The sequence below is a fragment of the Apteryx rowi genome, unplaced genomic scaffold (genome assembly GCF_003343035.1).
Source record: "Apteryx rowi isolate R43461 unplaced genomic scaffold, aptRow1 scaffold_243, whole genome shotgun sequence".
Classification (NCBI taxonomy): Eukaryota; Metazoa; Chordata; class Aves; order Apterygiformes; family Apterygidae; genus Apteryx; species Apteryx rowi.
The window spans coordinates 236,355-248,848 of record NW_020448786.1 but is presented as its reverse complement, the minus strand read 5'-3'; the positions used below and the strand labels follow the sequence as shown (position 1 = coordinate 248,848).

General features: G+C 35.5%; 1 protein-coding gene across 4 annotated transcripts in view; it reads left to right on the top strand.

The window, feature by feature from the left end:
* RAB3GAP2 (RAB3 GTPase activating non-catalytic protein subunit 2) overlaps positions 1-12,456 on the top strand; it is a 53,246-nt gene extending 40,790 nt beyond the window's left edge. For 3 of the 4 annotated variants that reach the window (XM_026066570.1, XM_026066572.1, XM_026066571.1), the window contains exons 25-35: positions 323-496; positions 609-715; positions 1,787-1,853; positions 2,591-2,661; positions 4,757-4,792; positions 5,402-5,476; positions 5,720-5,938; positions 7,912-8,001; positions 8,086-8,304; positions 9,391-9,549; positions 10,558-11,207. In XM_026066570.1, coding sequence (XP_025922355.1) covers positions 323-496; positions 609-715; positions 1,787-1,853; positions 2,591-2,661; positions 4,757-4,792; positions 5,402-5,476; positions 5,720-5,938; positions 7,912-8,001; positions 8,086-8,304; positions 9,391-9,549; positions 10,558-10,704 — 1,364 coding nt within the window. In that variant the 3' untranslated portion in view covers positions 10,705-11,207. Of the gene's footprint in view, positions 1-322; positions 497-608; positions 716-1,786; positions 1,854-2,590; positions 2,662-4,756; positions 4,793-5,401; positions 5,477-5,719; positions 5,939-7,911; positions 8,002-8,085; positions 8,305-9,390; positions 9,550-10,557 lie in introns of all 4 variants that reach the window. The other variant, XM_026066568.1, reaches the window with a different exon arrangement.
* Positions 12,457-12,494: the final 38 nt, after the last annotated feature.

Sequence of the window (12,494 nt, the reverse complement as noted above, 5' to 3'; positions counted from 1 at the left end):
AAAGATGGTTGATTGTCTTTCTAATAGACTTCTGAGTTATTCTTACCCACTTTGTGAAAGATACTGCACTGGAAGTTGTTCTACTGGTTACTTTTTTCAACTTTTCTGAGCTTTAAATTTGTAAAAGGGTATTATTGTAAAGGCTGCATTGTAAACGTCAAACAAGTCGATTAGAAAATTTTCTAATCGACAAAGTCGTTATATGATTAATGGCATCAGTTAATAGTCACGAGTATCTCTTCACTTGTCCTTTTGCTTCTGAACTGTGATTCATCTGGGATACACCAACTGCATATTATACTTTTTTTTTTTAATATCTTAGGGGGGGTTGCTGACACTGTAGCGAAGTGGGTTTTTAAGCAAGGCTTCAGTCCTGTTGTACTGAATTTGGCAAAACGCAAAAAAGATGCTGATAGTACTGAAGAATCAGTAGACATGCATAGTCACATCTTCCTGGAGGAACCAGAAGCAGATGCAGGCTTGGAAACAATCTTAGGTAAGAAAATAACATTAAATTTTCAGATTTAAAATGTTTTCAGAGGTGTTCTCAATAAAACTGTTCTGAAGTACTAGAAATTGGGTTTTTTGTTTTGTTTTTTTTCCCCTAGAGCTGCTGCAACTAGCCTATGAGCAATTTCCTTGTAGTCTTGAACTAGATGTACTCCATGCACATTGCTGTTGGGAATATGTAGTGCAATGGAATAAGGACCCAGAGGTAAAACAATTTCATCTTGGGGAGAGTAATGGTTAAGAAATCTTACTAGAAACAGTTTCACAATTCTGTTTTAATTCATAAAAATTTCCATTAAGACGACACTGACTTTAAAGCATAGTGGTTAAGTTTTTTCTGTGGTAAGTGGCAAGCACAAATTTAATTGAGAAAATGAACAGAAGCACTAAGGTTGTGTGGCACCTCAAAAAGACAGGACAGTATGTTCCTAAGATATCAGTTTCTGAAAACTGAAACTATAGATACTGGATTTATGCTGCTTCAAATAAGATCAATGTTTTGTTTGTATTTTGTGTAAATACAAAATAATGTATTAAGTATTGCAGAACAGAGATGACCTTTTCTTGTGTTTTGTATGTACTAAAACAGATCATAAAATTTGTTAGACTATAATCTGTACCATTTAAAGAGGGAAGAGAGATTTCTTGAACATTCTTCTAAGATTTTTTTTTTTTTTTCCTAGCCCGGAATTGTCATAGCACAAAAAAAAAAAAAAAAAGTTACCTATATTGCTTTTGTTCTGTTGCTCTCCTCCAGCTTCTCTAATGTTAGAAAATGTTACCTTAAGTTCTAATGCTATCAGAATTTTTTAAATGATCTTAAAATTGAGATTAGCGCTCCTCATATCTGTGCAACGTAACACCTTGCTGTAGAATAAAAGGTTCCTTTGATATTTTTAAAAACTTACTCTACCGTAATGATGTGGAGTGAAAAAAAATGTTTCTAACACAAATGGATTTTGCATTTGCAAGACAGTGCTACTAGTCAGTGGAAGTTCTTTGAGCAAAGAGTATGTCAGTGTACACATACTGAAACAAAGCCTTGAAGTAGTGCTAAACTCGGCATGTTTCAGGAAGATACTTTGCATGTGCATGTATGTTTATGAAATAGTAGCAGAGAAGATTACAATGTCAGAATAGTTTCCTCACAAGTTCTATAGCTATCAAAAAGGAGTGATCTCCTGCACCCTTTAAGAATCAACAATTTACATTTAAAACAAACTTTGAATAATATAATAACTTGTTCTTTTACTTTTTTTTGTTTGTTTTACATAAGGAAGCATGTTTTCTCATTAGGTCTATAGATCACCTTAGATGCATCATTAATGCCCACGTTCAACATGGTAAGTACAAAGCGCTCATTAAAGATGATCTCTGTTGAAACTGTAAAACAATTCACTGTCTGTGGACTAGGATAAATATATGAAGTTTAGCAGGAGTGATGACCATTTTGTGTAGAAAGACTCTGTGCTGACATTCACGCTTTTTTTTTTTCCTGTTAAAAATGATAGTTTCCATTGCAATCATGGAAATAAGTTGGGTAGATAAAGCTAACATACATATAACTTAATAGTTGAAAAATTGCTCTGAACATTTTTTTTTTAATTTTATTCAAAACAGTGATGGACAGTCCTTGCAGCCAATTACATTTCACATATTTCTTGATATTCTGTGTTTTAGAGTATGTGATGAGAATTGTCCTTTTTGTAGACTATTTAGTTATGAAAATATAGTGCACACTATGCCTAAAGCACCAGTTTTAAACCTTCATGCTTACCATCAAAGTTACACTATCCCTACAGTGTTTAACTCAGTATGTATAATGTAGTAATTTTAATGAATTATTTTTTGCGTTTCTGACTGTGTTTGGGCACCAAAGTAGTCTAGTCCTGAGAAATCTGAAATCTAAAGTCCAAGTGTAAATCAACCAGGATAACTGGCATTACCTTCTTGTTTCACTCACCATCTGCTTTTAATTCCCCACCACTGAAGGAATTTTAGCCCTGTTTTGCTCCCTACTTCTGTTACATAAGATGTTTCTTCTGTTCACTTGGAGTTTACAAGTATATGATTGTTCTAGGTATTGCTCTGATGATGTGGAATACGTTCATAGTAAAAAGACTTTCTTCTGCTACTTATCTAATGGACAAGGTGAGCGCAGTATCATGACAGTAGTTTGGAGGCTGGCTTTTATTAACTGTTTTATTAATGCTTATTTTAAAATATCATATCTGTTCTTTGGAATGACCAACTATAGGTAGCTTTAAGCAATAGGAGAAATTGGCTGATGTAATGAAGGCTCTTAACCAGTGTAGATCACAAAAATGCACTGATTGGTAAGCAAAAAATATTTGCAAAACCATTTGTCCTAAACCTCCTTTTAATAATGATTTTATTTTAAGGAGTATATACTTTTTCTTCCTGATTTTCTTTTTTTTTTGTGTGTGTGTGTGTATATATATATATATATATATATATATATAAATTTTATTTTTAATTTAGAAAACAATAAGTAACTTAAAGTGTTTTCCATACACTTGTTCACTGCACCTGATGGTTATTGCTGTGAAACTTTCAGGTTTCTACAAGCAGTAGCTTTTCTGCCTGCTGGGGCCCAGGTTTTGGGTGTATGAGCTCTTATTCTTCTGGATGCAGAACATTTTGTGAATGCTGTTGAGTATTTTTAACTCCCACTAGCTTGCTAAATCAGTTTCTACTCTAGTATGCAGCTTGTTTGCTATGAGTTTTATTACTCTTGTTCCCGCTAAACTTCAATTTTGCATATAGCAGATCTGTTTACTGGAGGACAGTTCTGTTTAGGACAGGAAGACAGTTGGGAGAGTAATGTCAGTAAATGATAGATCTGTTTAAATGCATATGAGAATCTGCCTGTTGGTTTGCCAGATGTAGGGCAGCAGCTAAGTGTTTTTTAGCATGAAAGTCCAGATGAGCAAAACAGGAAAGTGTTGACAGTGATTTCAAAAACATAAGAGTTTGCTGTCTCACTTTTTTTTCCGCCACCCCCCTCTCCTCCTTTGTGCCTCTCATTTTCTCCCTTTTTTCCTTAGCTCTAAAAGAATTAGAGAATATTGTTATCCTTGTTGTTCCTTTCAATAAATAACTCAGGGAAACAGGCTCAGAATTCTAGTAGGTGTTTCTTTTGCAAAAACTTTTCCATTCGTTCTACATGCCTTTATTTAGATTTAACACCATTATTTCTGCCTACATTAACACCTGCAGGAGAAAAGATAAAGGTTTTCCGTTGTATTTGTTATTAACTGTTTTGCACACATCATCTGTCACCTCAGACTAACACCATGTAATAACTATTAAAAGTTAACAACATTTGTTATTTTTGTACATTTGAAAGATGTGATTCAGAGTCTTCAGGGTTTGTGTTATTTAACAAAAGCATAACTGATCTCTCACCAACTCTAATAATAATACTGTTTCCAAACAGTGTATCTGTTGGCACTTAATCAGTTCCAAAAGTGACAGCTGAAACTTGTCCTATTCAGACTTTGAAACAGTGTGCTGGATCACTTGAATTCCAGTTTAAATAGTCCTGTGATTCAGGACTCTGGCATCTCTCTTCAGCCGTTGTTTGCACTTTGCCATGGTATTGTAAACATTAGTTTGATTTCTTTCTGCTGTGGAAGAGTTGGCTTCCATCAATGTAGGTTTTTCATCATCCGTAGAATGTGATTCTACTTGTAGAAATTGGATCTAAGCAACTATAGTAACTTTATTCTAAACAGGAAATGACTGAGGTGCCTCTTTTGAGGAATTTAGTCCAGAAAGCATGAAGACTTTGTGTGACAGCATTCTTACTAGATATCTCAGATATCCCAGAGCATTCATTTTTCCTTTCCTCTTGTTCCCGAATGTTTCTTTTTAATCTCATGCTTGATATCTTAGTTCTAGTCCTGTATTATAGAAATCATTGGTAACTTTTTAGTTGCCTTTTGGCTTTGAATGAGGACTTTTGGGCCTTATTTCTAAATCTAGACATTAAGAAGAATGAAGAGAACTGTACTGGCATCAGTGATGTTCATTTCTTTGTTGTATGATCTGTATCAAATCATCTTTTTTTCAAAAGAAAGCTCTGCAATGTAATCCCTTATGTAGTTGTAATGAACTGTTTTCTCTTTTTGTGTTAGGAAAATGCTAAGTGTTAGCTTAAATCATAGGACAATACATACTTTATAATGAAAATTATTTAATTGTGCTGATTTTTTTTAAACAGGTTGGAAAAGCTCCAAAGGACAGATTATGCAGAAGGGCAAGTAATACTACTTTTGTCTAAATGGGGAAAAACATATAAAAACTACTTATTTTCAATACTAGTTTATGATTTGTTTTTGAAAGTGATAGTGCATTATGAAATTCAGAAAAATCCAAAATGAAGCCCTAAAAAAGTTATGAAATTTAGAAAATAAAAATTTATCTGACAAAACAAATCAGAAAGGTATAATAATTCTAATAGAAGGTAGACTTGAGACTGTAACATGACAAATTACTATAATTTTTCATTTATAATTCATAAGTTACATTTTTTTTGAAAAGCTTAATCGATATGTTCAGAAAATGAAGTTTACTAGATATGATTGCTTGAGGAATTCAGTCTTGTTTAGAAATAGTCTTGTAAATGAGTTAAGCTATTTTAAATTAAAATCTTTTAAGATATTAGAACGCTTTGTTTCTGTTTTTTCTATTATTTCTAAATCTTTGTGCTTAGCTGAACATTTGTTTAGCTTTAAATAAAATAGGTAAGTAAACTGAGCTTAACACTATATTCTATGTAAACAACTGTCTTCTCAAATATATAGAGCTGATAAAGGCTCCTTTCAATTCCAGCTGCAAAAATTTAAATAATACTGTTTGTTAACAGGATGTAGGTATGGGTGACACTGCAATGACATCTTTTCTTGGCTGCTGTTCAGATCTTCTGCAAACATTACTAGAGGTAAGAGTTTATATTTTTCCAGTAGAAAATAAGGAACTTAAGAATTAAAATTTAATTTTAAAGAATATGGTTATATTAGTTTTTGTACTATTCACTTCATACAAGTATTAATAAACTCTTCTAGAAAATATGAAATTGTTTTTAATTTCATTGCAGAAAACTTGTGTAATATCATGTCTTCTGCATAGAAGGCCCAAATATAGACATCTTATGTGTGACTACTTTTTTGTGTTGCTCTGGTAGGCTGATGTTAGTAGTGATGAAATGCAGGCTCCTGTCCTGGATACTGAAGATGCTTGGTTGTCAGTAGAAGGACCAATATCGATAGTAGAACTGGCCCTTGAGCAGAAACGCATTCACTACCCGCTTGTGGAACATCAGTTTGTGTTATGTACTGTCTTGTACGTAATCATGAGGTTTTCTCTCAAGAGTGTGAAGCCCCTCTCACTTTTTGATAGTAAGGTATGTCTTCTGAAACTTATGTGCATACATCTAATAATCACTCTCTTGTTGCCTATAAAATGTTAGCTTTCACTCTTTAAACAGTTCATACGTAGTTCTGTGAAAGTCATTTAGACCACTGTGGTGTTGAGCTGCTGTGTTAATGGAGTTGTCACCAGAATTCACACTGAGACCCAACCATGGTCCTTGTGTCTTATGAATAAAAGATTTGTAGTGACCTCAGATGCGTAAAAATCAGCTCCTTAATGATTAGCTAGCCTGAAAATACTGCATGATGGGAATGTAGAATGCAGCCTGCATGACAGGTTTCTKTAGTTGTTTGGAGAGGAGCCAGATCAGAGAAAACATAAATATTTGAATATAGAAATGTTAAGAGTGTTGCTGTTGTATCCATTATTACTGATGCTTATTCTAGAATTCTGAGCTTCTCAAGGAGAACAAACAGCTTGCCATTTAAATGCATATAATAAACCACTCTATTAACGAAAAACAAAAAAACTCAGTGTAGTTAAAATGCAGTGTATTTCCCATCAGAGTCTGATCCTGATATAAAGAAGGCACCACACACTGAATTTTCTTCCTCCTCACTCTATCACACTACAATAAATAAAATGTAGAAACAAAGTGCTGATGTAGATCAACATCTAATTTCTACTAGGGAGAAAATGATTTAGCCCTGTAGTACTGCATTGAAGATTTCTTCTTAATGATTTATTGCAATTTTATAAATGCAGAATATTACCCTCCTTTTGCTATAGGTTTTTGTCTGTGTGCTGGCCCTGATGAAGCAGCTGGATCTGGTTTTAGCATTTTGGCATAGATAAATTCCATTGATTTTTATGCATTTTTTTTTTCTGCTCATCCATTAGCAAAAAGCATTATATTATCTTGTGTCATTTAAGACTGCATAGTACTTCTCCAGAGTACAATTAAAGCCTATTCCTGTGCCTCCTTTCTTTTACATAGAACTGTTATTCTCAGCTTTCTCCTTTTTGCCTTCAGTCACTCAAGATTCCCGTTTGTTCTGTGAGCTTCATGGRAGAACTTCTAACAGATCTTTAGGGAATCTTGGCTGATGACTGACTGAAAAAAGCATGTAGACATTTAAGGCCATTTATCGCATTGTTTCTGACATGGCAAGTCACAACCTAGACCTACACATCACCTGCACCATTCCAGTATCTATAATGCAATTCTGTGTAATTCTGTGAGTAAAGTGCAATCCCATTAGGTATTTCTCCTAGCTGTTCTCTCCAGCTGTGGAGAACCCCCAAACTATGATGATTTTTGTCTTCTAACGTAAGCTTTTTTTGTGTGTCGTATTCCCTATCTCCTGATTTAGTGCAGAGCAGGCCTGCCAGAGATGCTTGGCATTGCGTTTGTCACTGCTGCAGCATGGTGGGCTGAAACAAGGGCTGTGGGTGCCATTCTCTTCTACGGGCAACTGCCTGTTTCTGAATACAGTCAGTGTGATGGCTGGCGAAACAGTGGTAGTTGTCATTCAGGATTTACCTGAAATTTGATTGGTGCGTAGCCCAAGAGACCTTTAAAATCAAGTGGTGTCAGCTGTATTTCAGTAGAAAATAGTTAAAATATATTTTTGTAGCAGCTAGTATGTATTTCTTACTAAATGTCACGCTTGACACTTTGGTCTGGAATGATAAACCAGAGACCAGAAAATATAGGCAAATTTAAGCTCCAGCTGGTAGTATATCAGATACCTAATTTGGTAGGCAGGTGTTTTTAAGTGAAAGCAAATTCTTGAAATGTTATGATTGTATGAAGAAATGTGTTCCTTTTGTTCCATAGCTTTAACTTACAATATCTATTTTCATCTCCAAGATAAATAGAAGATGCAATACAATTTAATGGAAAAATGTTTTGGCTTTTCAGTTTTGGATCAAAGTGGATTACTTACCCCCCCCCCCCCCCCCCGCAAATCTCTGAGGATTGTCTTTGGTTCTGTATTTTAGGGCAAAAATGCATTTTTCAAAGACCTTACTTCAATTCAGCTGTTACCCAGTGGGGATATGGATCCAAATGTGTTATCCATACGACAACAGGTAGGTGCAAGTTTTCTACTGAAAGTTCTAGAACATCTAAAACTTCAAATAAAACTGAAGTAACTTGCAATTTTTCCTTCCAAGTTCTTGGTGAAAGTTGTGAGTGCAGTGGTTCAAACCCTGTGTTCATCACAGAAGGCCGAAGGAGTCTCAGAAGAGGAATTGTTTCCTTTTGAGAAGGAGAAGGATTGGCCAACTTTGGTTGTTGATCTGGCTCAGCATCTTCAGATCTGTGATGATGCAGTTCGAAGGCATTATGTCTGTGAACTGTATAATTACGGTATGGATCATCTTGGTGAAGAGGTAATAACACCTTTTAATAATTTTTAATCAATACAGTATTATGTCAGAATCTCTGCTAAGATTACTTTTTCACTTACTTGTAAGGGAACGCTTGGGAGGGTCAGGCAAGTCTTATCAAGCTCAAAAAATTCCCAAGCTGATAAAGTCGGATGCTGGAAACGTACTTGCAAAAGACCAGTATTCTTGCTCACTTCTTCCCTCATCCCAACAAGCATCTGTGTATAGCAACTGCGGAAACAATAGTGAGACAGACTGACTGGTCCAGACAGATGGGTCTGAATTAGTACAGCTGTTTGTATGGTACTGTATTTTATATCTCAGGAGTTTGCTTTCAAGTGAAGATACACTTGCTTGTTCCAACTCAAAATTTTGTCATTACAGAGATTACATACTATAAAATCTGGCAGAGATATAGCAGGAGTTGATAAGCTGTTCTCTGACATGTAACTAATTGAGAGGGTAATGTTAACAAACTAACAGATTCCTAGTATGAGCTGTTACCAACAATAGAGTAAAACTGAAGTCTTTGCAGATTGTACTCATGTGAGATAAGCACTGAAATTTAGGAGAAAGCATTCACTTGTTCTTTGGGGATGTCCTACTTTGGCAGATTTCTCAATCCATGTGACAGACTTACTAAATAGGCAGGTCATCTTCATAGGAGAAAGGTAAAACTGCCTGTAAAGAAATGAGTTCAATAAATTGCTTGGGGATAGAAAAAATATGCGTGACCATCTGTGTCCTCTGATCAGAATTATAGGAAAGGTTTATCAGTCCTCAGGCAGAAAATCCTTTTCTTTCTTGAGGAGAAAAGCAAACAATTTAAGAAACTATCCTGAGGCTTGGAATATGTTGTTGAACTTTAAAACAGATTTTTCTATCTCTGCTTTTGTTCATTCTTCTGCTGTTGTGAAGCTTTTAGTAACATGCTTTATCACACTAGCAGATAACCCAACAAACGGTCTCAAAACCATTTGTCCTTTTAGTATCTGAAGGTTGAAAGAAACTGAATCAAAAGAAAAACTAGATAAGTGAGTTATGTCATGCTCAAACGGTATCTAACTCATTGTATTTTTCTATTTTCAGGCCTTTCTTCAGGTGACTGACAAAGAAGTGCTTGCATCACAGCTCCTTATACTGACTGGACAGAGACTGGCCTTTGCTTTACTACATATGCAGACCAAGGAGGGTATGGAACTCCTTGCTAGACTTCCTCCAACACTATGTACTTGGCTTAAAGCTATGGTAAGTTAAGCCTGATTTAGGAAAACAGCTTGATGTATAGAGGCTTCAGCTCACCAGCTGACAAGAATCAGTTTTCACTTTTCAAAATAAAGTCTCTTGGATAGTGCAGCTTCACCATATGTTTTTTTCCTGATTCAGACTGTAAAGCTCATGCCTTCAAGTACAATTTTGGAGAAATCTGCTTGTCCTTCCCCTATTTTTGGTAAAAGTATTTTGGGTGACTTTGGTCACTGATTGTTACTTTCTTTTCGAGAACAGGAACAGCAAATTCACACTTCTCAATTTTACTTAATTCTGTTTTGGGAGTGTCCATCTCTTTGGAAGTCATCAGGATGTTAATAGCTTGTGTAAAAAACAAGAAACCAAGAGGTCTGAATATCTATTACCAGACTCTTCAACTGTTTGTAGCAAATGTTTTCTTTCTAAGGTGTACCTAAGTAACTCCTTGACTTGACTAAATTGGGGAGGAAAAAAACCCTAGGAAAATGGCTTTCCTGAAGAAATCAGTGAAACTCATCCTTTGGAGGGAGAAGTAGAGGAGAAGAACTCCACTGCATAAATGCCATGGGTCTTACTGCTTTACATGGCATGATACTATAATTTGAAGATTGATTCTTGAGAGCTGAGTGTATTGGATGTAGAATTGCCCTTGTGACTGTGTGAAATACTTTTTTTCTGAAGTTGTGGTAGTTGATTTGTTCTTGTTTTAAACAGCCTATTGACAGTCTCTTCTAGTGGCAATATTCAGAAATCAATGCCTTGTGTTTATCCAAATTACAGGTGTGATGTTTTGCTTGTATGAACAAATTTGAATAATACTGTTTAGCAGTGAGAGGAGCTATTTAAGAAGGGTCTGAGGGGCAAAAACATCAGTAGTACAATTCTAATTCTGGGTCAAAGCATCAGCTTAATGCTCAAGTACTAACTTTGTTCATACAAGTTCAGGAGGAACTATCTGCAGAAGATCATTTGTAAAATGACTCTAATGCTGTGTTTATTCTTTTATAGGACCCCCAGGACCTTCAAAATCCAGAAGTGCCAATTGCAACAACAGCTAAACTGGTTAACAAAGTAATAGAGCACTTACCAGAGAATCATGGGCAGTATAGCCTTGCCTTGAATCTGATAGAGGCTGTAGAAGCAATCTCATCATGATGTTCTTGGTTAAAACTGGTCTGCGGTATAGTGGTATAATGCATGACTTACACAATAAGGCTGAACTTTATAGGAGGAAACTTTAATGTGGCTTTTGTAAAACAACCAAAAGAACAACCCTCCCCACCCCAGAATTTTGGAAGATAATTTTAAATTGGAATTTATTTTAAATTCTGCACTAGTACAAAGATGGTTAGTTTCTAGTACATTTGTCAGTACCTGAAATGCTTTGTTATTTATTTCACTTGAGCGCTTCTTGCAGTAGTCTAAATTGGATAGATTTGACAGCAGTTTTAGTCTATTTACAAAATTACATCTTGTGAAATTCTGTATTTCATACTAGTGTTAACTGCTGCAGTTTCAATGTTCCATGTATGATTAGTTTTTCAAAGCAAGCTGTAGAATTACACCTGAGAAACTTCAGTCTCTGAAGTTATCTTGTAAAGCCAATACTGCTTTTTCAGAGCTAGAATTGGTGTTGGGCTCATGCCTTGTTAACTGCATTATACAGGAGAATGACGATGGCACTAGACATAGGACAGAATGTGCTGGGGCCTTATGCAAGGGGAGAACCTCCCACTCCTCTAGACCTAGATATGGACTCATCTTTTAGTCCAGATCTCCAAGCACTGTTTCCATTGGTATTGGGCCTCAGCTAAAACTGGATTTACATCCCTGTCCTCAAGTATTACGCTCTTCTGAGTTTCAGTGGGTCAAGGAGTGTCTTACTGTACAGTTGTCTCCCCCCATCTTATCACTATAGATGATGTAGTATGTTATAAATCTCTGCACATGTTAACTTGTAGTCAAAAGCTGCTTAAATAGTTGACCCAACTTTACTGAATACCTTAGCCTTAAAAAAAAAAGCTTWTATTTACAGTACCTACAGGGAATTATATACTGAGTATCTTCACTATTGGAGTGGTATATAACAGACAATTATCTTGCATCAGTTAGTACTGTTTACTTTCTACTTAAAGGAATGTTTCCTGGGAAAAGCCAGGATGGAAGAGTAATACTGGTGTAAACTGTTTTTGTCTTGAAGTCAGTTGAAATTACTAGCTCAATCCTGTAACTTGCTGCTCTTGCATTATATGTAAGAAACTTCCATAGAATTCTGCCTTGTTAACACAATTTCTGAAGTATGTGCTGCTGTCATCCAAGGGTTACACCCTCCCCAAAAAGGTTCTGTAGGTCACCTGTTCCACACAAACTCCTTCACCTGTTCAATGTCCACAGTTCTTAAGTGCTGCACTTCAATGTAGCTGACTAAGGCTCTTTGAAAAGTTCTGGTGCTTTTTGACTTCTTTCAGTGGTTTGAGATCAGTTTTAGTAAAGACCAGTAAGAATTCTAGTAAGAATAACTGGCCATCCCTAATCTACACTTTCAATAACTTCAGTTATAGAACTACAGAATTAAAACAGCTGTAGGGAAAAATGGAAAAAGGTAAGTTGTACAGTGACTTTACCACCTTGCCTGACAGCACTTCAAACTTCTGCAGAAATGAGAAAGTGAGTAATCAATCACAAAAATTAAGGAAAAAACAGACTTTTCTTAGTTGCATTACATTCCTGTATCCTGGTACAGCTGTGTAAAGGATTTTACTGTAACAGTATCATGTCAGAGCTCACACTCTACACCAATCAAATCTGTAATGTACTGTAAGTAATATTCTGTATATAGTGCTATTTTGTGTCTTACTTGCTGTGTATTTGTGTAAATTGATTAAATAAATTTGAGGTTTGATTGTATCTTTCCCTTTTTAGGGGATGATGTTGGCCTTTTTGTT